Here is a 27,883-nt window from a genome sequence, read left to right on the forward strand (position 1 = left end):
ATTAGCATAATTCTTTCCGATATTGGTATAAAGCCTACAACTGATTTTGTAACTTTTTTACTGACATTCATTGCTACTCCATACCGATGTTGGCTGTAGGTACTACTAGAGTAGAAAAGTTGACCATTGGTTGTATTTAGTTCGCCGGAGTCAAGCCATCCTGTGTGACTTATTCCCAATATGTCGATCTTAAGTCGCATCCTTTCTTGTTCTATGTTCCTTAGTTTACCAGGCTCATACATGCTTCTAACATTCCATGTCGCTATTTTAAAAGTTGAATTTTGTATTTTTAGTACGCAGGGATTTCGTTGGTTAACGACCTGAGGAGCCCTGTCATCATTGTTATTTCTCCCCCTGCCGAATCTTGGCATCCGAGAACCATGATTGGTAAGGTGATGCTTGTCACTAACTGCCATGACGATTTCTAGGGGTACTCTACAAGTCTTTAATGCAGTGTTTCCCCGTTGCCTTCTGTATCCTTATGCCGTTGACCATGCCTTGGTTCATCTGCCTTTGAGATAGATTTCTCTATCAGGACAAAAGAGTGCCCTTAAATCTACCAGCTCCTCCGCTCGAAACCGTTGGCCAGTATTTGACTTGATTCTATATCAACACTAAAATCGAGGGTTGCCACTTACGCCATCCGCACCGTACCGAAGTTTTGCTTCTCCGCCGTGGCTGCCGTTGTGGACTTCATCCGTAACCCTGGACAATGCACCCTAAACAGGTACTAGTTTCCCGGGTCAGGAAACCCCCGGAATCTGCGGAGGGCAGGGATTGATTCATTTTCCCTGATAGGACTATCTTCAAGAATTTAAAGAGTTCCTAGCCGCTACCCGCTTTATGTAAATACGAAACAACAATGGTCCATGATGGAACCTCGAGTCACTGAAGCTAAATTACTGCACTGAGTCTCTGTAAAAACTTGCTGTTTTCTATCGGTTATATATGATTTCAACAGCCTATATGGATTTCCATATAAATACAATTTATTGAGAAGCAATTCATGAATAACGCAATCTAATGCTGCTGTTAAATTTGTGAATATAGCAAGTTAATTTTTCTTTTCATCAAATGCACGTTTTATAAAATTTTTAACAAGAGAACAATATCTGCAGTTGATATTTTTTTTTCAAAAACCGTATTGTGAAGGACTAATCATATTTTTCTTTTTAAAATTTCATTAGTTCTCTATAACTTGCCATTTCTAAAACTTCTGAGAAAATAGGTAATACAGAAATTTGTCTGTAATTCTGGTGCTGTTTTATCACCTCTTTTATGTATAGGTATGATTTTTGCAACTTTTAATTTAGTAAGGAAAACATCTACAAAACAACTTTAAAACTTACCATATTTAGATGCTTTACCATCTCTCTTGATAGTTGGTCTTTAGTTCGAACAATGAGTTCAATAACTTTGACAAAATGTATTGGTTGCACCTCAAAAACGTCGAGGATCCAAGGGAATTTATTAGGAAAATTATACGAAAATAATACTATCTCCATACAGCAGGAAAACATACATTTATAAAATATATCCTTTTTTACTAGAGCCTGAAAAACAAGTTTACATTAACGAAAGATTTTCTATATATGGCCGGTTTTCTCTAAATTATACTTATTTATCAGTAAACATTCATAAAACAGTCATATCTGACAAAGAATGACTAAACTCCAATATCACATAGTGAATGGAGCTTATAAAAGCGTTCAAAACAATAAATGTATAGTTCATACGGAAACATTTAATCTTTTTGATATAATTGAGCAAAAATCATAATAGACTACATGCCAATGGGAGTAAGGGGTCATTTGACTCAGCATGAATCATTATAAAACAATACTACAATATATAATAAAAACTTAAGAAACTATGCCGTCAATTCTTATCAGTATAGGAGAGTACACAGGTTTGATAAACTTACCAGTCAAGGGAGGGTGGGGACTTTTTTATCAAACATATTTGTACGGCATTTACAACTTAGGTAGGTCATACAAAAATATTGACCTGCAACCTATTAAAAATATTGCTACCAGGGACAGGGAAAATATTTGATTTTCAGAAAACTTCCCCATTTTCGGCAATATGACACAGTACAGCATTCATGCACGGATCGGCATGTAGATTAATTTTTTTGCAACGCCATACATATCGCCTGGAACAGGGGTGAGAAATCTCTTGAGTGATAAGTTTACCATACCTGTGTACTCACCGGTACCGATAAGAATTGACGTCATAGTTTCTAAAGTTGTTATTACATATTGTCATATTGATTTATGATTCATATTAAGTCAAATGACCCCTTAAAACTTTCCCATGGGCTTGTACTCTATAAGAGGAACATAAAAAGATTAATGGATAGGAGTTACTGATGTATATGAAGTGTTACGACAGCTGCACTGTTCAACGACCCCGACCTTGTCAAATACACGAGACAGACGCAAGTGTTACCGGACCCGTCTGGCCAGTAGTAAAGATTTTACGATGTTGACGACACTGAAACAGCTACCTAGATTAGATTAGATTAGGACTAGATTATTCGAGACTAGACACAGGTGACGTCAGGAGGGGTCTACGGCTTAGTATTCGAGAACAGCGTGGAACTAGCTCCAAATGATATAAATACTAAACGAATTTAGATTTAGTTTCAGTCCGAATTGTTTACTGTTTATCTCGTAATGTAAGTTATAAATAAGTGTATAATATAAATTAAATAGTTTATTCTTCTTCCTATGCCGTTCCCATTAACGGAGGTTGGCGACCACATTTTTAAAAGCTTCTCTGTCTTTTGCAACGTGGAATAATTCGTCTACAGTCATGTTTGTCCAGTCTCGAATATTTCGCAGCCATGACTTCCTCTTTCTACCTATTCCCTTTTTGCCATCGACTCTACCCTGCATGATGGCCTGCAGAAGACTATATTTATTATTTCTTAGTATGTGTCCAAAATAGTTTATAGTATAGTGTAAATAAATTGAAGAGCCAGAACACCGTATATAAATAATATAATAAAAGAGTAAATGAAATAGTGTAAATAAAAGATAATAAAATTGTAACACAAGGTACAAGTCACCAAAGGACTTGACTGGCGTGTGGCAGATTAACCTTTTCACTGCGGGAACCGGATATACACGTAAAATAATTTCGTGCCCGTACAAAGGGAACCGGCTAAATACGCGTACCCTTTTTCGGCATTCGCTGCGGAAACCGTATGAATCAGATACTGCTTACGTATTGTATGTTGCCTATAGAAAAGAGTTAAGCATGTTATATCAAAATTTACAATATATTTAAAAATTTTATGCTTCACTGCGGGAGCCGTACAAATCCGCACCTTTTTACACAGGCACGCACCACAGGGATTTACTTGTAAAATCTTAGGATTCTCTTTCGCCGTATTTATGTACGATCGTTTTTAACAGCGTATTTTAATTTATTTTCTTTAAGAATTTAATTGTGTGAATTACAGCTGCTGATATACCTATTTGAAAAATAGGAAAAAAAACTGTCGAATTATGAGTTTTAGTAAATACAATAGAATAGTTATCAAATTTCCCAGAATGGTTAACAGGTAAGAAATATTCAAATATTACCTATTGCATTAATTAGCTAATAGCAAAGACGGTTCGAGACAGCTTGTCATATTGTAGGGTATTGTTAAAAGATTTTTATTTACTACCTGAAATTTACGATATAAATATTTTAATATTATATAAGTTGGACCGAAATGAAAGACTTATTGTTGTCAAAACATATTTTTTGGATTAGTTCTATAATGTAAAGAATTTATAATTTACTTGACCATTTGAAAAACCTTTTAGGATAATAATATTTTATGAATATTCAAAGAAGACGTAAACTACAGACTTGATAATGTTAAGATTATTTCTTTTAAGCCGTAAATGAATTCTGCATCTCTCCTCCGGGTTGCGTGCAGCGTGTATTTTTATTATGATCATAGTGTTGTACACCATTCTGTACTAATAGTAGTGTATTTTTTTTTACAAAAATAAGTGGGTGATTCTTAAATTTAAATTTCTTATACATTATTGACTAATAAAAACAATTGCTGAGTGAAACGGTTCGTATACGCAAATATCTTAGCGAAAGTGAACTATATGAAATTTTAATGGAAAGTGACAGTGAGAATGAGTGTATTCTTGAAAAATCTGATGCAAAAAGTGATGAATCTGGAGAAGAAAATGATAATGAAGAGACTCTACCCATCATCAACACAGGTTAGTGAAAATAGTGCTTTAACTTTGAAATCTACTTCTCTTCAACAAGCTAAACGTCGTAAACGTGAAAAGATTCCGTTATATAAATGGGAAAAGGGAGATCTACAACCAACAGTTCATAATTTTAACGACAATACATCATAGTGTTTGAATGAAAATTTTAAAAGTAGTCCAAGTGTTTTAAGATAACAATACCGTTGACAAAGAAGACTCCCTTTTTAAGCTGCGAATCGTTATACACCATTTAAAGACCGTTTTTCGTAGATTTCTATATCCCTTTATAAGGGAAGGCTAGCATTTAAACAGTATATACCCTCTAAAAGGCAGATTTTGAATTAAATTCCACGTTTTATGTAACTGCGAGACAGGCTACAATTTGGACTTTATCATTTATACTGGGTCTAATACTGACATTAAAATCTTTGATACAGACCTAAAAAAAGGCATAACCTGTAATGTGCCTCTATGCATTACGCCATGTTTTAAAAAATACAATTGTATAACAAATTTTAAATTTTCCTTTTAATGTAGTCAAAACTTTTATTTATATTTTGCATTTGAATGTTTTGTGTACCATTTGTTTGTAGTTTTTTACCTTGTTGCTACAATTACTAATGATAAATAAAATAATGATAATTTTTCAGTATATTTAATTTTTTTTATTTTTCAAAAATCTAACAGCAACAAATTTATAGTTACTTGTTACTTCTACTAAATTGTAAATACAGTCCTGAATAGACTGTATTGATACACTGCGCGAACCGTATGTATACGCCATAGTACTTCATCGACTGACTGCGGCAACCGTGTTGATCAGCACGGGCATGAAACAGCCGTACCAGAAACCATACTACTTTTATAACTAGCCGCAGTGAAAAGGTTAAGAGTGAGGATGTAAGAGTGTTAAGGTCCAATGTTGAAATAAAGCAAAGGTAGTATGAGTACTTTAGAAAGTTGCTAAATGAAGAACACAAAGGAGAGAGGACGCGGAACCTCGAATGAGAATGTAATTCTGGGGATAACGGAAAATGAAGTTGTCTTGTCGAGATTTTAATAGGATGAAGAATTGTTAAACAGTAGGACCTGATAGAATACCTGTGTAGGTTTGGAAGGCTCTTTCTAGAAGAGAAAGGTTTATATGTTGTGAATAATTATGAGTAAAATATATGATGACGAAAGGATAAAGATAAAGGGGATATTCAGGACTGCAATAACTATAAAGGGATACAGTAAATGTCAAACACAATGAAAATTTGGGAGAGAACTCTAGAGCGAAGGTTAAGGAGAGAGATATCGATAGGAGAAGTACAGTTTGGGTTTATACCAGGAAGGAGGACAATGGATATCTTGTTTGAGAAGAAAAGAGCTACATTTGGTATTTATAGGTCTTGAGAAGGCATACGACACAGATCCTAGACAAGAGCTATGGAGATATACGGGTATATACGAATAATTAACTCAACTTATAAATTTAATAATTGCAAAAATGCTGAACAAATCTTAACAAGCAATCAGCTGCGCCGGAATAACGAAGAATAAATTCAAAAAAAGAGAAAAGATAACTTCAGAAAAAAAGTCGCAGAACACATCGACACCACTACAATTATCATGAGGATTAAGAAACAAGTCCTAGAAATATCGAAGAAAGCTGAAGGCAATAGTAACGATAATTTATTAATTGACAGAAGTCACCCACAGTATGTCTAGCAAATCATATATATATATATATATATATATATATATATATATATATATATATATATATATATATATATATATATATATATATATATATATATATATAAGGTTCTTGAACTCCTAAGTGGAGCATAGAGCTTCAGTGAAAACGCGCCATCGGGTTCTATTTTGCGCTAAGGCCTTCACCTCATTCCACGACTTTCCTTGGCCTCTTATCTCGTCCATGATGGATCTTCTCCAAGTTTGTACTGGGCGACCTCTTTTTCTTTTCCCTTGGGGATTCCACTCTAGGACAGTCTTTGCGATACTACAACTATTTTTTCGGAGTGTGTGACCGATCCAACCCCACTTTCTGGACTTAATTTCATTTTGTACCCTCTTTTGTTCGGTCAGGGTAGCAGATCGTCGTTTCTGATGGTGTTAGGCCAGAATATACGAACAATTCTTCGTAGACATTTGTTAACAAAGACCTGCAGTTTGTCTGTGAGGGTGTTTGTCACTTTCCAGGTTTCACATCCGTAGAGTAGAACAGACATGACATTTGATCGGAATATTCGGATCTTTGTCCTTGTAGTATACTCGCCTAGAAAATCATATTTTAACACAATTTCGTTTAATGCACTTACCGATATATCATTTCTAATTTTGCTTTCATTATCTAATAGATTTTCAACATATTTATAGAATAAAGTGACACCAATTTGTAACATATTTTTTGCCTCTTCTTCGCGGCCATTGTATTTGCTACTATATGCGACTACAAATTTTTCACTTAAACTATTTAAAATTTCTTGAATTTTCTCAATGGTGTTTACTTCGCACGATCTAAAATATATTAAATATGAAATTAGTATATTTTTAAAAGTTTATGAGTATATAAAATCCAAGTTTCATGACGGATTAAATTTAATTCGCAAAATTTATTAATTTATCTTTCTTTTTTTTTTCTTGACACACAATGAATAGTCTACATATAGTCCGTCTAGAAAGTATCCGGAATTTTATATTTTTCCTAGTTTTAATTTTCTTTTTGTAACATTTTAAGACAAAAGTAATGCAACAAGTAGGTTTTACTGATAGTAGGTTATGGACCAAATCACATGACGACACCATCTGTCAAATATTGTTGTTTGTAAACAGACTTAAGATTTGTGAAATAATGTCGCAAGTAGAAAAAAGAAAACTGGTGGAATATTTGTATAGAAAGGGTGTCCGAAACGTTAAAAAATTAGTGCAGTTGACTGAACTCGAAAAAAGTGCAGTGTATGAGACAATAAAAAGGATAAAAATGGGATAGATATGAGACATAGACCAGTTTCGGGTAGACCGCGCGGAAACAATTTAAATGCTTTAGTGGATTTAGGATGACAAAATCCGCGCCTAGGGTTTCGAAAATTAGCAAACAGATTTGAAAATTAACAAAGAATAAAAGTGTGTCCAGAAACTGTCCGCATGTCACTGAAAAAGCAAGGCTACATCTCAAGAAATCCAAAAAAAAAATCGCTACAATGACACCTCTGCAAAGACAACGAAGAATAGATTTTGTCAACGTTTTCGAGAAGATTACTTTAATAATGTCTTTATATCTGATGAAAGTTGTTTTCAGCTTGGTGCAAATCATCTAAAAGTCCTCTCAAGAGAAAATGTAACCATTCAAATTTCCAAATTTCCCACTAAAATAATGGTTTGGGGAGCAATATCTCAGCATGGTGCTACACCTCTCTGTATAGTTGATGGTACTGTTGACAGTGTGAAATATTGTGACATCCTATATGGTTTTCTTCTTGAAACGGCTCATGTTTTATATCCAGAGGGGTGGCGTTTTCAGCAAGATAATTCAAGATGCTATACTTCTGCATATACTCAAGCTTGGATGCAAGAACACGATTTGGCAACAATTCCGTGGCCAGCAGTATCTCCAGATCTCAGCCCCATTGAAAACATATGGGGACTGATGAAGATTGAAGTGGAACGAGCAGTCCCACGAGATAAATAAGGTTTGATTCGGTCAGTTTTACAGGCCTGGAACACCATTACGGAAAATTATAGCCTTGACCTAGTTTCGGGTGTACCTGTACGTTTAGTTAAGTGTTTAGATTTAAATGGGGGTTGTATAAGTAAATGAGATGAATTATTTGTTGAAATTTTATATTTCAAGTGATAAAAATAAATACCGTAAAATTATAATTCTGCTTTCTTTTTTCCGGATACTTTCTAGACGTACTATACAATAAATTACTTACTCCAATAATTTTAATAAGGCCTCGCTAGGACCTTGAGGTCGGTTGTTTACAATTTTATGTAAACGTGCAATTTTCTGGGTAATAGTTCTATCAGCAGATAAAGGTGAGCTGTCTGACTCTCTTGGCAAGTATCCTCTACCGGTTAACGGAGTATCGGGAGCACGTGGGGTTACCTACATTTATACAAATGATTAATGTTTAGGATTCATATAAATAAATATTTAATTTATTAAACAACTTAGTTCAACAACTTCAATATTTTGGGTTTATATCTATTTATAATGAACTGTATTAAATAAAAAAAAAACGTTGAGACACACACACACACACACACATGAGTTCATCCCAACCCCTATGGAACATGAGTGTACCACTGCTAGACAGTGGGACCCCCATGTCCGAAGATCAGACCGGTCTCGTTCCAAAAGAGCAAGTCATTTTGGCTCGGTACCTATCTGACCCCCAGGTTTTTCCACCACCCCTCCTCTACGTCTGACATACGCAGAGGAGGCTTGAACTGTTACGTCGGGCGATTTGGGAAAAGAAACACCCTCCGTTTTGCATGACTTGTGGTTAGGCCACCTATCTGTAGGGGTAGCTTAGTGTAGCTTTTCTCCCTATTTACTTTACTGAGTTTACTATGGCTTTACTTTGGGCTCTGTGACCCTAAAAAAATGTGTGTCCGATCAGGGGGTCGACAGCAAACTGTCGGCCCCCTGTTCGGTTGTTGTGTGCTCGGTCACACAGTCGTCAATTTGGCAAAACAAGTTTTGGTCTCCTTGCCGACTGGGCGATCGATAGGCCTGGCCATCGAGCCCGTGCTTGTCGCACACGACCTCGATGCTCAGTTTTCGCGAGTTGCCTGTGGCAACTTAGTCCTGAAGGGCTATTCCTGAAGGGTCTTTTTCCTTAGGGGCGTGCCTGAGGGGCCTCAGCCTTGTGGCTTTACTTATTAGGATTTTGTCCTGTTTATTGATTTTACTTTATTGGCCTATACAGATTTTTGTTAGTGGGTTTTTGGGTGAAATAATAATAGGGGTAGGGGTTTTAATGGGTGGGTGGGATGTGCATTCCCAAGTGTATAATGCTCTCACACATCCCGTGTATATGTTTTTGGGTTTTTTGGTTTTGTTTTTAACTGGTTAGTGAAATAAATATAACTGAAATAATAAAAAAAAAACATAGAAAAATTTGGAGGATTGGGATGGGATTTAGGGTTTTTTTTTTGGTGAGCTAAGCTCTTTTCTGTTTTTTTTTTGATTTTTTTTTTTTTTTTTTTTTTTTTTGTGTTTTTGTGGGCCAAATCTGCTAAGCCATAGATTAGGGCTTCTCATGTGAATATCTTTCTTTACGTTCAATTAGGGTTTCCCCTGTATCCAGCCAGCTGTTGTTTTGGCCGTCTATGTACTGTCCTTATATTAGGATCGTAGTTTGTCAACTCTCTTAGCAAACGGTTCGGATGGTTTCTGAGGTTTTCAAAAAGCTCATATGCATGTTCGACCATCATGTTCAGGACGCTCTTTTGCTGCGAATCCCTATATACGTACCTTAGTGGCACATATTTAGGAATTTTAAGAGCCTCTCTGATCATGTAGTTCTGTACAGTTTGGATTTTCTTTCTGTTTGTTTCACATGCATGCCCCCACGCTGCTGAGGCGTATGTGAGGGTTGGCAGAATGATGGCATTTGCCATTCTTATTTTCGTTTTGAACCTCAGATTACTTTTCCTCCCTATAAGCGAGGAGAGTTGACTTTTAAGGATTTTTGCCTTTTGAACTGTTCTGTTTATGTGTTTAGTAAAGGTGAGACGTTTATCTAGCGTTACTCCGAGATATTTGGCGTCGTCTTGCCATTCGACCGGAGTATAGAAGATAGATAGTTCCCTGTTGGGGATTCCGTGCCGTCTTTTGTACATGACTGCCTGAGTTTTGTCCGGGTTGACGGCAATTTTCCACGTAACACACCAAGATTCCAAATGGTCTAGTGCCGTTTGCAAGTATCTAGTGGCCAGATCAGGATTTATGCTGCTAGCAGCTATAGCAGTGTCATCGGCGTAAAGGCTGAGCATAGTATGTTGATCACCACCAGGGGTATCTGAAGTGTATATGGTGTACAGGTAAGGCGACAGCACGGCTCCCTGTGGCACTCCAGCCTCCATGATTCCGACCTCGGATAGGGTGGGTCCTATTCGAACTCTGAATCTTCTGTTGGCTAGGTACGAGGAGAGGAGACATGTCATCGCTTCACTGTACCCCATTTCGTTCATTTTATACAGCAATCCGTCGTGCCATACTCTGTCAAAGGCTTTACTGACATCTAAGAAGGCGGTTGCTGTATATTTTCTTTCATTATACCCCTTAGTGATGTACTCTGTCAATCTTAGTATTTGCAGTTCGCAGGAGTGATTGCTCCTAAATCCAAACTGCGCTTCAGGGATTGCATCCGTTGCCTCAGATTCTTCTCTTAATCTTGCCAAGATGACTCGCTCAGCAATTTTGCTTACTGATGATAGTAGGCTAATGGGTCGGTAGTTCTGTGGAAAAGTTCCGTCTTTACCCGGTTTCTCTATCATTATAACATGGGCCTCCTTCCACCTGTCAGGAAAGTATCTTAATCTTATGATATGATTGATTATGTTCGTTAGATGAACGATTGCTTTCAGTGGCAGATTTTTTAAGGCCCTGTTTGTGATGTTATCTGGGCCTGGAGCCTTCTTAGCGTTGGTCATTTTGATAAACTGCTGGATTTCCTCGGGGGTGGTATGCCTGAGAGCTATGTCGCCTCTACTTCTCTTTAGACGTCTGCTCCTTCTTTCTACTTCGTCTTCGAAGTCTGGATCTTCATCGGGATGGTAGTTGTTTCTGCATCCTCTTTCTAGTGTATCTTTCATGACCTCCGCTTTGTCTTGTTCAGAATAAACTAGGCCGTTTTCCCCATGTAAGGTGGGTATTGGCTTTTTATCCTTTCGCAAGACTTTAGAAAGCTTCCAGAAACCTGATTTATTAGGGTCTAGCTGTTGGATGAAGTCGTCCCAGCTGTTATTTCTGTGGATTTCCAGCTGTTTTTTAACCTCCCTATTTAGTTCATTGGCAATTCTTTTATCTTCTATGTTCCTAGTCCTGTTTGCCCTTCTTCGCTGTCTGTTTTTCTCTCTTATAAGAGTTTTTAATTCGTTGCTGATGTCTCTGAACCTTCCTCTGGGTGTTGTTGAGGTTTCTTCTTTTGTGCTGGTTTCCAGCGCATTTTGTATGGTTCTTTCGAATTTCAACACATACTCTTCTAGTTCCCGTTTGTTGTTGATGTCAGGAACTATTCCTATTGTTTCAGAGACGATACGTTTGAAGTTGGGCCAGCTTGTCCTCTTTTTCTTGTATGGCTGCACGTAGTTTGTTTCTACGGCGCCTAGAGTTAGCACGATTAGGTTGTGGTTGGAGTCTCCTTCATTGAGTGAGATTATATCGTGTTGTTGTCCCACGTTGTGAAGAATTGCAATGTCCAAATAGGTAGGTAGTCTGTCCCCTCCATGGAAGCATGTGGGTTCCATAGGACCTGTGACAACTGTATTTATTTGGTTTTCCAGATATTCACACAAGAGTCTCCCGTTTCTATTACTAGTTCTGTCAAACCAATTGGGCGATCTCGCATTTAGGTCACCAATTATGACGGTTGGTTCTTCTGTATCAAGAATGGCGTCCAGATCCTCGCCCTGGATCGGTTCATTCGGTCGGACATAAGCTGAGACAATCTTCAGCGTGTCGTTGGCCGTAATGATCCGAACTATGGTGGCTTCCATAGTGACCAGACCACCTGGTGTAGGTATTGATTGGTGTTCTATTCCTTTTTTCACCATAATGGCCGTGCCTCCAGAACGTGATCTATGGTCATTCCTGTAGACGCTGTAACCCGGAAATTTGGTTTTCACCCTTTCCGTAAGATGAGTCTCTTGTAAGGCTACAACGTCTAGATTGAGCCTGTTGGTAAACTCATCCAGATCGTTAATTTTTTGTCTCAATCCGCCAGAATTCCATGATCCTATTTGTAGATCGTCCAATTGTACTGGCATTATTGGTTTGTCCCGAAACTGCTCAAGGCGCTCATAACGGTTGTTAATTTCTCAAACATTGTTGAGACGTGGTTTATTTGCTCCTGGAAGGTAGCAATTAGTTTTTCATTCAGCACGTTTGTGTTTATATTTGCCTCCTGTTCCACATTATTGTTCTTTTTGGCCATTTGGGCGTAACTTACGTTTTGTTTTGTAGGAATACTTTGTGTATTCCTATTTGTTGCCTGTTGTTGTTGTGTTGGCTTTCTTTTAGGTACTTTCTTGCACCCTCTGTAGTTTGCCGTGTGAGCCTCGTTGCAATTAGCGCACTTTGGGGGAGTGTTTCTATCCTTTTCGCAGTCTCCTGACTTGTGGTTTTCTCCACATTTTACACATTTCGAACCGCAGTGACAAGCCTTCGAACCATGGAAGAAACCCTGGCAGTTGTAGCACTGCATGATCTCTTTTTTGTTTTTATACTCGTCTTCTATGTACACTTTCATGTAACATAGGTTGTTTATGTTCTTTATTTTCTGGTCATCTGATTCTTTGATCGTGACGTAGAACATCGGCATTGGCTTTTTGTCTCTTTTCGAGATCATGCTAGTCACTCTTATGACGTCTATGTCTTGATCCTCCAATGCTTGGTGGATGGTTTCGACGTCAGTTTTGGCTCCTAAACCTCTGAGCACTACCCTTTTTGTCCTTTCCAGGTCTATAGGATACGCGATGTATTCTATATTTTTATTTTCTTTTCTTTTTAGTTCTTCGTCAAATTCTTCCAGAATTTTGACCATTTTCAGGTAGTTAACTCTATCCTTCGTTTGCATAATAATGCTTCTTCCTGATTTCGCAAATTTGTTTGAGGAACCGATACCTCTGTTTGCTGCTACTTTCAAGATTTGCTGGCTGTAATCCACAGACTTAAGGATTATAGCTGGAGGTTTAGGCTCTGCTTTTTTTGGTATTTCAGTCTCTTGTACTGTTTCTGTTTCAGAAACAGTTTCCGGCTTTTCGATTTTTTTGGGCTTTGGTTTTGGTTTTGTCCCTGTTTCAGTTGACTTATTTTCTTTTGTTATTTCTGCTAGTTCGCAGTTGTTTTTTGGGGTGACTTTGTCAGTTTTTTCTACTTTTTTAGTGCTGTTGTTCTTCACTGTTTTTGTTTTTTCGGTTTCGTCTGTCTTTTCGACAGGTTTATCGGCTTTTTTCGCCTTTTTTGATTTTCTGTTTTGTTGTATTTTCCAATCTGAGCTTGGTTGGTTTTCTTCTATGTCCATTATTGTTTCTATTTCAGAGTCTTTTCCCTGGTCTTCAGGCTCCTCACTACGGGTGGCTGTTTGCTTTTGGCTTGGCTGTTTTTTATCGTGTTTGGAGTTTATGTCACTAGATATTTTTAGTATCTGCGTTGTTAATTCGCTATTTTGTTTGTCTTTGAAGTCAATGGTTTTTTGTAACTGATTTATCTGACCACTTAATCCCCGTATTTGGTCTCCGTAGGATGTGTGGAGATATTGTATTTCTTTTCTTAGTTGTTCTATTTCTTTTGTTAGCGTTTTAATCGACTGTGCCATTGCATTATCTTCCATTTCTTTCGATTTTTTGGTTTTTCCTTCCTCGGAGTAGATATCTCTTATAGCGTGCTGCCTTTTGTTTCTTTGCTTATTTGTAACAAACTCATCTACGGCGTCCTGAGCAGTTCCTAGATTGTCATTATGGTTAATTTTCTCTACAAAATTGAGTGCCTGAGGGGCATTTATAATTGCTTGGTACGTTACATTTTCTTTTAAGTTAGTCAAAGTGTTTACAATCGGAGTTATAAATATTTCGTTATCCTGAAGGGAATTTATTTTAATGTTATAGTTATTTTCTAGTACCTGAGGGGTCTGTTTTTCATTTCTACTTGTGTTAAAATTTGTTTCTATTGCCTGAGAGGCCTGTAATCCGGAATAAATTACCGTTAGCGGTTCGGTTTTATTGTCTTGTTGACGCTTTACGAAAGATTCCGTGACGTCAGGGTATTGTTGTTCGCCCGCATCTGCCTCCGATTCAGATGTGGGCTCTGGACTGCAGGGGGCGGAGTCAAAAGCCGTATCATCTAAGGACACTAGCTCTGAATCCGTTGGTGGATCGGGGGAAAGGGGTGGAAGGCTTTCGACTTCGTAAGCGGAAGCGCTTGGTGATTGCATGTTGCAATCGACGGAAATTTTGGATTTACTATTTAAAAGACTCTGTTTTTTGTTTTTCCAATCGACCGCTGTCGATTGGATTCTGGGTGTCTCCCAGGCCCTTACACGGTTGTTCACTACCCTATTAAGGCAGGGTTCCTCTTGCTGTTCTCTGAACACAGGCACAGGGGCCGTTTCTGCCAACGTTAAATGCAATTATTCAACGTTCACAGTGTCATCCCTGAACGGACGCTGTGTTTAACCCGATTTTTTTCTTTAACGGTTCCTCAGAGGTCTAACCTCCGAGAGGAGTCGGTAAAAATAACACCCCTCGGTTTAGTTATATTCTGATTTACCATTCATCTACGTATCGATAATACACGGGACGATTTTCGCTTTAGCTACTTCTCGTCTGTAAAAAAACGTTGAGACTTTCGACTTCAGAAATAGAACCGGGACAACCTCAAGACCTTTTTCCATTTTAAAGAAATCCTTATAACTCGAATAGTCATTATAAGACCACAGTCCAAAAATTATTACAATGAATGCCCCTTAGTTAGGCTACGTCGAATTCCAAATCGATAATCTATTATAGAATTGAAAGAATCAATAAATCAAGCAATTGATTGAACTAGAAGAAGTTTATGCCAGGAGCGGCTCGTGATAGTACAAGATGATGAAGCACACTACACTTGAGGAATATTATTATTATTATGGTTAGCTTCTCTTTAACCCTTTCGATACTGTTGCCGTAAAAGTACGATTTTTATTTGCAGCTTTGATGAACGAGCGCCGTACTATTACGCAAATTAATCTCCATCGTTCAGGTTCGGTCACCGTACATTTTTAATTATTTACATCTTTGAAGAGCTATAATCGTAATAGTAAGTTCTACATTGTCCATCTTGCTTACTAGTACCGTTCATTTACGTTACGATCCGCAAATACACCATACTGATTCCGTACATACATGGCAGCACATCACCCACTCTAGCGCCGTACTTTCTGAATACCGTTTTTTTGAAGTTTTACGAAAAAAAAACTCCAGTACTACGATAAAACGAATATAAACAAAATGTCGACAAACGAAAAACGATTTAACCACTTCAATATAAAGAATGTAAACTACGGAGGGGCCGTGTCTATCGCAAAGCGCACAATTTTCCCGGCGCCGTATATGAACAACGCGCAACCGATACTTGGACCGTAGCGAAAGGGTTAATGGCCGGAAGGTCGATTTTGTGAAGTCATAACGTGAAACCGTCTACGAAATGGGTATTTATTTTAATGCTGCAAACCATGCTTGCATTTTGAAATCCCCGATTTGGTTTTCCGACGCCACCAATAGAAACAAGACGTGTACTTAAATCTGGAATGGGTCTTTTTACTTCTTTAACTATATATACGAGTATAATTTATCATCATATGAATGACTTGAAAATTTCTGCTGATTGATTACAAAGTTTACGAGATCACTAGTCTTATGAATAGTTACATTTACCTGGAGAACTTGTAACGAAGTGCTCGGTGCTAAATCCATTTTTCACTAAAAATCGAAAATCATACAGACAAACCGAAAATGTCAAACGTGACCTGCCGCATAAACTGAGTAATTTAACTACTAAGAAACCCCGGTGTAAGAAGGTCGAGTATAAACAGCAGAACCCTTAGCTTAGAACCACGCTGAGGCATGCCTCAAAAGGATAGTTGAATCCGAGTTTCGAGAAAAAATTTTAGGTTGAATTTTCTCAGTACTTGCTCATCTGTGACAGATCTATCTTGTCCCTTTTACTTAAACAGTAATATGTTAAAGGAAACGCGACGAAACTTCAGACGTCTTATCTTAATATGTTTAACGATATCAGGTTCACGGTATATTCTATAAAGTTCGAAGTTGTATCGTCTTCTTCACGCACCATTGTCATTCACTACTCCATAGATTCACCTTAGTACTTTTTACTTTCGAAACATCCTAACATGTTTTCATTATTTTTTGTTAGAGTCCAGGTCTCTGAACCATATGTTAGGACTGGGCGTATGATTGTTTTGTAGAGTTTTATTTTTGTATTTCTCGATGTATTTGTGGATTTAAGGAGAAGATTGAGCCCAAAATAGCATCTGTTGGCCGTGCAAATTCTACGGTTTATCTCTGCGGTAGTATTATTTTCAGTAATAAGGAGCGCTCCCAGGTATACAAATTCGTTCACTGCTTCGATGACGTCGTTTCCTATAACAAGTGGTCGTAGGATTTGTGGTTGCGTGCTTATTTTCATATACTTCGTTTTGTTGGTGTTTACTATTAAACCCATTTTTGTAGCTGATTCTTTTAATGCTACAAACGCCTCTCGTACAGCGTTTTCCGTTCTCCCAACAATATTGACATCATCAGCATAGGCCAGGATTTGCACTGATTTATTATATAATGAACCAGTGGCTGTGATTTGTGGCATATGTATTACTTTTTCCAGAGCCAGATTGAACAGTATACAGGAGAGAGGGTCTCCTTGGCGTAGCCCATTATTTGTTTTAAACCGTTCAGACAATTCCTCCTGAATTCGTACTCTACATTTAACTTTTTTAAGAGTTAATTTTGTTAAATTTACCGAATTTACTGAATTGGTATTCCTAGCTCTTTCACTGCTTTGGACATTTCTCTTCTATTCAGAGTCGTAGGCTGCTTTGTAGTCTATAAATATGTGATGAGTATCAATGCCATATTCCAGTGTTTTTTCCAAAATTTGTTTCAGGGTTGCAATCTTATGAATTGTCGATTTACCACTCCTGAAACCAGCCTGGTATTTTCCTACTATCCGTTCTGCATATGGTGCCATATGGTGAGATAGTACTGTGGAAAATATTTTATATCCTGCATTTAGAAGCGTAACTCCTCTGTGGTTGGAGCATTAAAAGATATCTCCTTTTTGTGTATGGAGTAAAGTTTTCCAATATTACAATCATTGGGAAAGGATTTCTGTGTCCATATTTCTTTTATAAGCTGCTGTAATGCCATTATAGTATCATGGCCACCTTCTTCCTCTATATTAAGTGCCTGGTTAAAGTATTTCACCCATCTATTCAATACATCTTTCCTTGTTGTTAAGGCTGTTTTATCAGTGCACCAAAACCTAGGGACAGTGTTTTCTCTGTTATTTACCGACAAAATGTCTCGAAATTTGGACACGTTATTTGAAATTATGTTGCCTTTAAACTGATGGTTTTACTTTTTTTATTTTTTTGAAACTTCTGTTGAAAAATTGGAATATACTGTTTAACGTTCTATTATAACCAAACTTTTTACGCCCATCACTCGAAAGAGTTTTTTTTTCTGTAATCGTTGATTTTTGTTTCACCTTTCTGTGTCCAGTAATAATCGAGAAAAGCGTGTTCCAACTTTAAAGAAAATTGCTAAAAAATACTGAAATCTAATAGTGAAACGTGTTACTCATCATTGGCGCTTAGTTTCATCGTTATCGCCTTCGTGACGTCAAATCTCATGAACGTACGGTCAGTTAGTTCGTGTTAAAACTAATTTGAATGGAGAATAATGTATTTGTTTTCATTAAACTACCCGTCGGCCGGCGGCACTGAGTAAAGATGGTCTCGCGTAAGCAGTGTAGAAAAGTAAGTGATACGCCCATTTCAAATCGCAGTATGCTTGGACTGCTAAAACAGCCTTAATAGGTCGCCATTCTGACTTCTGTATTGTCTTCTGGTTGCCTTGAACTCTTTTCTGTTGATATTAACTTTCTTATAGAATGCTCTGAATTCTTTCTCTCTATTGAGGTTTTATATATATGTAAGTTCCTTACTTAAGTGGTTTCGTTGTTTTCTTTTGTGTATCCTTTTTTCTTCTCTTCTCTTTGTCTGGTAATTCTCTACAGTTGTTTAAGTTCATCTGGTAAGCATCTTTCTGTACGCTTAATTTTTTTTTATTGCATTCTTGCATTCGTCATCAAACCAATGATTTTTACGGGCACAAATTTCTGTTCCCATTTATTCTTTCGCTGTAGCTTTAATGTCTTCTTTTATTCTGGTTCAGTAGGAGTCTATATCTGTCTGCCCTTCTTCATTTACATTTTGATTCCTTAGCCTGTTAGTGATGTTTTTCGAGTACCGTTCTGCAATTGCCGCATCTCTCAGCTTTTGCACATTCCATTTTTTTTGTATCCATTTTATTTTCTTTACTGGTGTTTGAAATTCTAGTCCTCAAAGTTGCGATCACTAGGCAATGATCTGAGTATATGTTTGTGCCTCTATAACTTCTGCAGTTTATTACGTCTGTTCCATGCCTTGAATCTATTAAGATGTGATCAATCTGACTCGTTCTTCTATCAGGAGAGGTCCAGGTTACCTTGTGTATATTCTTGTGTTCAAAATAGGTGCTAGTGACTGTCATATTTAGTGCTGCTGCTAAGTTTATCAGTCGTAATTCATTATCGCTACTGATGTTGTGTAGGCTATGCTTTCCTATCGCGGGCATGAAAACTCGCTCGTCCTATTCTTGTATTCATGTCGCCTAATACAATCTTAATGTCATTTCTGGGACATCTCCTGTAGGCTTGCTTTAGGTCTTCGAAGAACTGTTCCTGTATTTCCTCTGGTTTGTCATTAGTTGGGGCATGTGCATTGATCAAACTGCAATTAAAGAATTTCCCTTTTAAGCGCAAATAGCACATTCTTTGACTGTAGGCTCTAAAGTCAATAATAAGGCCTTTTGTTCTTCGGTTTACAATAAATACACTATGTATATACAGTTGCTTTAAATGTTTTCGATATTTTGTCTGAACAGCATTTAGATTTATTATTTAAACTAAGGAACAACCACTACACATTCAAAACCGCTAAAATTCAAATATCTAGATAAGAGGAGTGCAACCTATGAAAAGAAAAATGATATAAAAACTTCTTTCCTTATGAAACCTTCATGAAAATAAAGAAAGTAAGTACATATCATTAAAGGGAATCTTTTGACAAATAGTTAAAAAATAATTGATGAAAATAGTTTTTCCTGAATCGCCTGAAAAACAGCGGAAGAATATTAAAAATTCGATATACGAGATACGACTATTTACAATAATTTATTTAAAATAATTTATACTTACACCTCCATTGTTTTCATTATTTTGAGGGGACGTAATAACAGAATTCTCTCCTGAAAAAGAAAAAAAAATATTATTTTGGTCCTCTATTTGATAGTAGGTACAAGAAAATTACAAACAATTGGATATTAGTTAGCAGATGAGTGACATGTAGCCATCGAAAATAAGGAGAAAAACATCAATTAGTCACGTTTTGAAAACGTGTCACGGTTTAAATCCATTGAAAAACGATCGATGTAATGAAGAAAGGGATTAAAGTTTTCTGAGACAATTTGCTGCTAGATATCTGAGAGTCACTGTTGCTTAATGTAAACTAGAAAATCTTTTTTTATGAGCTTATGCAGTTGTTTTTTGATCTTCAGCCTGTTCCATAAAATAATCAGAACATGTTTAAATAAAGCCATATAAAGGAGTATAAAATTGACGAAAGCCATTAATTATAGAGAGAGCATAATCAGTCTATTGAAAGACTGTTTTATTCATTGATAAAAGTTCGACGGTTTCTCTTGGCAGTTACTATTAGTAATGGTTGAGGTGTCATAAGGTGGACACTCATAAATTTGACGCCGCTCCTATTTTCGTCGCAGTTCGAGTGCAATCGCGTAACCTATGCCTATACACTCCTCAGTAGCTGCTTTTTTAGTCTTGATTTAACAGGTGACGGTGTTTCTTTATTACAATATTTACATATTACATTTTTTACAGTCCAGTTTCTTCATTAGTTTTCTTAAGTTTATTTGGACTCCGGTGACGTTTTTGGTAAGTCATTATCTAATTATTTTTTTAATCAGCAGGAACCTTTTGAAGATAGTGGAAGTGACTGAGAGTTAGAAGAAGATACTTTGGAGTTTGGAAAGGACGATTCAGATGAACAAGATTACTCTAAAAATATTGGTAGTTCAGAAATTTTCCATCCATCCAGTGTAACCAGTTCATCTGTAAATGTAATGGATCCAGATATAAAAGCAATAGTGGTCGAGGGAGAAAAATCTACAGAGGAAGTAAAGTTTGTTTAGCAGTAAATGGTTGACTTCAATTAGTATCGACTATAAACATCCTTTTGGTCTTTATATTTGGAGCATATGTGATCTTACTTCGGATTTTATTTCCGGTAAATGACCGTTTTCTCTGTTATATAAAGTGTCTCTTTCTTTAGCTAGGAGGTGAATGGGGAGCGTACCTGTTATGACCTGTAGGGCAATCGTAGAAGTAGTCCGATATGCGCTTGCTACCTTTAGTAGAGGCTTCCTTTGTACCTTTGCAAGCAGTTCTTTATACTTAGCCATTCTCAAGGCTTCGTACCATACGGGAGCGCCGTATAAGAGGGTAGAATGCACAATCTGAAGGTACATTCTTCTTTTGAGGGCACTTGGACCGCCGATATTTGGCATAATTTTGATTAATGCCGCGGTTCTCTCTTCTGCTCCTTGGACTACTTTCATCAGGTGCTTTGTAAATCTTAGACCTGTGTCTAGTTGGATGCCCAGATATTTAGCACAGTACGTAGGCTCTATACTTGTATTACCTACTACAAAAGCCAGGTTTGGGCGGGCTCTAGGGCCTTTCAAGATCAGAATTTCTGTTTTTTCTGTTGCCAACTCTAGATCTTGTTTCACCATCCATCCCGGTAACAATGGTTTACCTGAGGTACAAGGTTTTAACAATGGGCCAAATCAGATAAATTTAATAATATTTACGACCGCACTAATTGAAGTCAACCATTTTCTGCTAAACAAACTTTACCTGTAACATCAACCCACTGTTTCTCAGTTTAAGTCATCTATCCATGAAACATATGTCTGAAAGTAATATATCAGGAAAATTTTATCAGACCTGCATGAGCGGTCAGCGTTTCAAATATCTGAAACTGTCTTAGGTTTGATGAAAAGGAAACACGAAAAGAAAGACAGCAAGATGATCTTTTGCGCATATATGTAAAATATGGGATATTTTTATTACCAGCTGCAGAGAATTATATACACCTTCATCCTATCTGACTGTTGATGAACAGTTAGAAGCATTTCAAGGATGTTACCCTTTTCGAATGTATTTACCTGGTAAACCTGTCCGTGTCAGACGGTCAAATATTTGATCAAACTGGTTTGACCAAACCAAAAAATTGACAGCATATGACGTCACATCCTGAGTTTGATCAAATCCTCTAAAAATAGAGGATCTTCTATTTGTCAAGTCAGTTTGATCAAACTTTAATTTTGATTGGTCGAAAAATATTTAAGACAAATGAAAATCAGCAGTTAGACATAACGTGATGAAATTCATTTTCTTTTTTTCTTTGGTTGATAATTCGTGGTTTATTTGTCTTCCTATTTTGTTATAAAAAAAAATAAAATTTTAAAATATCTTGTACACTGGAATAAGCTTCTACATAATTGATTTATATCGAGAAAGAAGATGTTTATATAATGCCGAGCATCTACATTATTATAAAAAAATCGTTTTAGTCTTTTTATTTTTATTGTGGATAAAAAAAATTGAATCGCAATTAAAGCACAAGCAACTAATAAATATGCAAGAAAGATGATTAATTTCATTAACATACATCAATTTGATCAAATTTGAATGATCGTGTGACAGGTACATTTTTAAAATTTGAACAAACTGTAATTATGACGTCATTACGTCAGTTTGCTCAAACTTGTTTGATCAAATATTTGACCGTCTGACACGGACTTAATTCATATAGTATCAAAATCGTAATGATGTGTGACAGCTCTTCAAAATATATGATCAATGCTATTTTTTATTTGACCAATACAAAAATGGTTTGCCGTTTGGTACATATTTTTTAAAGAAACTTACAAAATCAGTCCATGGTAGATGCCGTTGTCTTCTTCTGATATATATTTTTTTATTGTTTTAACTTGAGTTAAACATTTCTTAATAATAATAATAATAAAGGTCTTTATTTTTCCTTCAAATTCATACAATACACAAAATATATAATTTATATATGCATAAAATACAATAAGAACGAAAAAATGCCGAAGATCAGTTGGTGCTGATTTCAAGAAATCAGTACCTCTGCTTTTCATCTTAAGCAAGAGAAAAAAAATATATAATATATTTTTTTGCATGTTATGTAACAATCAATTAAAAACCATAGCCAATAGAAACATTTAACATTTAAATATTGTCCAAAAACTATCACACAGTTTATACATACTTCATAACAGGTCATCAAATAGTTGCACATGTGTTACTCACTTAGCAATTTAGATTTAAGAGATCTCTTAAAAGATATAATCGATTTTAATTCTAATTCTTTAGCTAATCCATTATATACTTTGGATATTTGATATGTAAATGAATTTTTGAATTGTTCTGTACGATGTGGCGGAGTTGTAATTGTATTTTTATATCTTGTATAACATTATGTATGTCAGTTCTGTATATAATTTTTTTAAAAAGATATGCTGGTAGAGAGTTTTTGATAATTTTGTGGAAAAGACAAGCAGCATGTAGAAATCTTCTCTTTTCCCTGTTCAACCATTTTACGTGTTTTAATTTGTGAGAAATAGGCTGGTGTCTTCTTACACCACAGATCAGACGAAGACACGAATTTTGAACCACCTGAATTCTTCTCCTGTCATCTGAACTAATACAAGGCCCATACACAACATCTCCATAGGTAAATTTTGATAGTACCAGACTTTCGCACAATAGTCTTTTTACTTTGTATGACAGATAGCGGCGATTATGGTAAATTGTTCTTAAACTGAGAAATGCTTTACTCACACAGGTGTTAATGTTTTGTAAATTTGAGGTGATTATCTAAAGTTAAAACTAGATTTTTTGCACTAGTTACAGGTTTAATGATTTCATTATTAACAACTATTTCAATGATGTTACTCATTTCCAAACACACCCTGTTTGGACCAAAAACCAACAGATTAGTTTTTTTAGAGTTTATATTTAATGCATGATTTCTTGCCCAAGCAATCAATGATTTAATATCTTGATTAACAATCTCAATAGCACTTGCTCTGTCAACCGGGTAAAATGAGTGGTAAATTTGTGTATCATCTGCATAAAGATGAAATTTACAGGTATTCAAGGAGGTACCAATATTGGTGGTGTATAAAGTAAATAAGATTGGACCTAAGATTGAGACCTGAGGTACACCTGACAAAATGTTTAGAAAATCAGAGCTTCTTTCGTCTACTTTGACGCTCTGTTTCCTGTGATGGAAGTATGACTTGACCATATTCAATGCATCTATGGAAAAGCCGATTGACTTCAAAATTGCACAGAGTAGTGAATGATTGAGAGTGTCGAATGCCTTAGAGAAATCGATCAAAACTAAAATGGTAACCTTACCCACATCTCTTTCTCTCAAAATGTCATCAGTTATTTTAAGGAGTGCTGTTTCACAGTTGTGAAATGGCCTAAACCCGGACTGAAAATCAGTTAAGATATTGTTAGAAATATAATCACCAAGCTGCATTTGCATAATGCGTTCTAACACTTTTGATAAAGTAGGCAGAATACTAATAGGTCTAAGATCCTTATATTCGGTTGGATTGTTACATTTAGGTATGTGTCTAATTAATGCTTTTTTCCATTCATATGGAAAATAGTTACTCGAGAGGTAACAATTCATTATATGCGTTATATAAGGAATGATTAATGGGCAAGATTGAAGCAACATTTTTAAGTTTAAACCGTCTGAACCTAGAGCATTAGATTTAATAGTATATAACAATTTTTGCACCAGATCACAAGATACTGGAGTAAAGGTAAATTGTTCGCGATTAGGTACAGTATTTAAATAATTGTCAATTGTATTTTGATTGATTGTTAGATGTGGGATGCATGATGTGTAGTACTGATTAATCTCATAGGGTTCTTTTAATGTTTCTGGAATTGTGTGTTCTGTCTTACCAATATTAATGAGTTGTAAATTTTTCCAAGTATTTTTTATACCACCCACATGAAGTTTGTGTTGAAAGAAAGCTTTTTTTTTTCATTCTCACATGCTAATGTTGTATAATTTCTAATCATTTTGTAGTAGGTAAGGTGAGCTACCTCCTTAGTTTTTTGCCACTTTTTTTAGCCTGATCTCTTAGTGACATAAGAAGTTTCACATTATCTGTTAGCCAAGGATTATAATTTTTAGTGACTTTAGAGCATGTTTGTCGAAGAGAGCCACAATGGAGCTGCTTAAGAATTTTACTTTATCATTGATGTTTTCAATGTGATAGATGTTGGCAAACAAAGTACAGTTTAAATCAAGTAAAAAAAGATTTACATCAAAGTGTTTGAAATTTCTAACAGTCTTAAAAATTGGGGCTGGTTTTTCTGGGAAGATATTGACGTCACAATAAATAAGCTCATGGTCTGTTATGTGGTCAAGAGAACACACACCAAAGGAGTTTATTCTATTTTTGTTTGAGACAATTATATAATCAATCAGAGTCTGCGATGTAGGGGTTATATGAGTTGGCCCATCAATAATCTGTACCAAATTAAAACTGTCAAGTAAGTCATTAATTTTATGAGCTGGATTCAGATGTGGATTGAGTAAGTCAACATTAAAATCAGCCAAACAAAAAATTTCATCACAATCTGTAACCATATCAGCAAGAGATTTTTCAAAAAATTCAATAAAAGTATTAATTATGTAGTCTGGTGGTTTATAGGCTACACCTATACCTATCAACAAGTCATTAATTTTTAGTTTGATCCACACTTGTTCTATGTGATTGTCAAATTTAAATTCAGAAAATTGATAATTATTTTTTATATACATACAAACTCCTCCACCTTGACAGTTGGCTATTCTGTCCTGACGAATTAAATTGTAACCATAAATTTGTACAGCGTTATTTGGTATTATTGGCTTGAGCCATGTCTCAGAGACACAAAATATATCAAATTGTTTATCAATAACATAATTAGCTAAATCAACTATTTTAGGAAATAAAGAACTAATATTAACATGTGCAACTTTTAACCTACCTGTTAAATTTTTTTGTTGTTTTTTTGTTTCTTTTTGTTGTTTAAGTGCTTACCTTCTATGGGGTTGAGTTTAACCCTAGCTTCCAGCCATCTCTGATATAACATTCATACTGATTCTTTCTGATACTCTAAGTAATGATCACTTAACCGAAATAAAAACTTACCTGAGTATGACAATGGAGATGCTCGAACACTTTGTCCCCATGTTGCTTGTTGTTGTTGCACTAATAATAATCTTCGATATTCAGCTAAAAGAATTTAAAATATATGTAAAGGCGATTCTAATATACAAATGTAATGTAGAAATAACCATTCTACAAAATAACAACATATCAACAATTTAATATTGAATCAATTAATCTGTTTTGGTGTCATGACTGATCAATGATACATCAGCACAACCTATTCTAAACTACAAAAAAAGGGAACAGTAGTTATTACAGAAAAGAAGAAAGATTTTCTATTATTAATAAAACAATCGTTATTAAGTTTATTTTTTTGGATACCACACATTAGACATATTTTTGAAAATATTCAGATATTAAATGTGAAAATTTGCACTTCTGCGTAAGTGTAGGTAGATTATATTAGATTATCTTAAATTTACAGCTCGACATCACTTCTACCACATATCAAAAATTTATATATTTTTGGACTATTAATCTCAATTCGAAAAATTTTGAATAAGGATATGATTTTGAACATCGATAACTAATATATTTTCAAACACAATTTCTTAAAAATTTGTAGACTCTGAAAGTAAGTTTTATTTTTAATTTACACCAGAATCCGATTTCTACATTACGGTCGGTTATAAATGGTGTTCCAATTTTTTTAATTTCCAAGATCAATAAGTCAATGATAATTGAAAATGAAACAAACCTTGTATTTTTCACCAAGAATAGTCATTTATAGAACAAATAAGAAAAACTTGTCTTATATAAACTAAGTAGGTATAGAGGCTTATTTTGGTGAAAACAATAAATGATTAGAATTTCAGTTTTTTTTTAATTTGCTAACCACTACAAATTTTAACTTTAAGTTTAGTACTGATCAAAAATTAGCCATGTGAGGTTTTTGGTTTTTTTGAAAGTTCTTTACAATGCCTAGAGTACCAAGATGCGCAAATTTCCATCAACTTAGCGAGTTTGATAGTTGGAACGGATACTTTTCCTAAGAGTAGCCAGACTTTCTCTTCAGGAAATTGTGAATAGAGTTTACAGAAGTTTAGATACTGTATTAAGATGTTATCGGGCATGGTGTCAAGGAAAACCCCGAAGATCGAGGGTTACAGGAAGGCGTTGGAGAACAACAGAAAACAACAACACGATCGTCGTTTAAGGTTCATGGGTCTAAGAGACTGAACATGGAAGACCAATTGGGATACGAACAATTTATTATTGAATTCATAGTTTTGGCCATTTTTCATTTTGACCATACTGGGTGTGATAAACATCGATGTTATCGTCTTAAATGGTGCAGAACGATGGGCTTAGCACCCGGAATTAGAATGAGGTTGTTTTTAGTGATGAATCTCGATTCTGTTTAGGGATGCATAATGGCCGAGCTAGGGTCAGAAGACGACGTGGTGAAAGACGAAATTCACAGTTTTTTGTCGAACGGCACGTACAACCGCACTGTTGGGGTTATGGTGTGGGATGCTATGGCTTATGGTTCAAGGTCACCGCTAACCTTCGTCAGATGGAACGAGATAGCTCAGCGATATGTAGAAGAAATTCTGGAACCTCAGCTCATACCCCAACTTCAGACGCTAGAACATCTAACCTTTCAGCAGGATAACATAAGGTTACTGATTCCGAGAGTTATCATGGACTTTATTGAAGAAGCTGGAGTCAAGCTTTTGCCCTGACCCCTGAGATCTCTAGATTTATCGGCAATTAAACACGTGTGGCACATGATAGGTCAGGGACTTCTCTTTACACCATCCTCAAACTTTGGGAGATCTTCGGGAGGAGTTAATTAGTGCATGGAACGAGATATATTGACCACCTTATCAGAAGCGAGTCCAGGCCCTTCCGAGAGTGTGTTGCCCACTGAAGTACATCAACACATTATTAATTGATTTTCCAGTGTAAGTTTCAAAGGTATTGAAATTTTGATTCTTTTTTTATTTTGCTACTCTGTATATGAGAATTTTGAACACCATCATTTGCTAAATAGGATCAAACTTGCTAAATCCCCTTATAGTAGGCAGTATAGTAGGAAGTAGTATAAAAGGCAGGCTGATAAATTCTCGGCTAAACATTACATCACTACTTGCATGATTTTTTCCCTTGCGTTGGTACACGTGTTAGTAGATGCCATACATAATTATTTCAAGTCATTCTCGGTCATGACTGGAGTCGGTCGATCTTTTTTTTCAGTGAAATGCATTTGTTATCCACCGGCTATACCGCAG

At 35.9% G+C, this 27,883-nt stretch overlaps 1 protein-coding gene across 3 annotated transcripts in view; it reads right to left on the minus strand.

Moving 5' to 3' along the window:
* LOC140443659 (retinoblastoma-like protein 1) overlaps positions 1–27,883 on the minus strand; it is a 66,582-nt gene that overhangs the window by 30,358 nt on the left and 8,341 nt on the right. For all 3 annotated transcript variants that reach the window (XM_072535028.1, XM_072535027.1, XM_072535029.1), the window contains exons 5-9: positions 25,629–25,712; positions 19,489–19,538; positions 8,180–8,352; positions 6,563–6,761; positions 1,350–1,553 (exon numbers count right to left, since the gene is read on the minus strand). In XM_072535028.1, coding sequence (XP_072391129.1) covers positions 1,350–1,553; positions 6,563–6,761; positions 8,180–8,352; positions 19,489–19,538; positions 25,629–25,712 — 710 coding nt within the window. The remainder of the gene's footprint in view (positions 1–1,349; positions 1,554–6,562; positions 6,762–8,179; positions 8,353–19,488; positions 19,539–25,628; positions 25,713–27,883) is intronic.

This window comes from Diabrotica undecimpunctata, chromosome 6 (genome assembly GCF_040954645.1).
Source record: "Diabrotica undecimpunctata isolate CICGRU chromosome 6, icDiaUnde3, whole genome shotgun sequence".
In the NCBI taxonomy this organism is placed as follows: domain Eukaryota; kingdom Metazoa; phylum Arthropoda; class Insecta; order Coleoptera; family Chrysomelidae; genus Diabrotica; species Diabrotica undecimpunctata.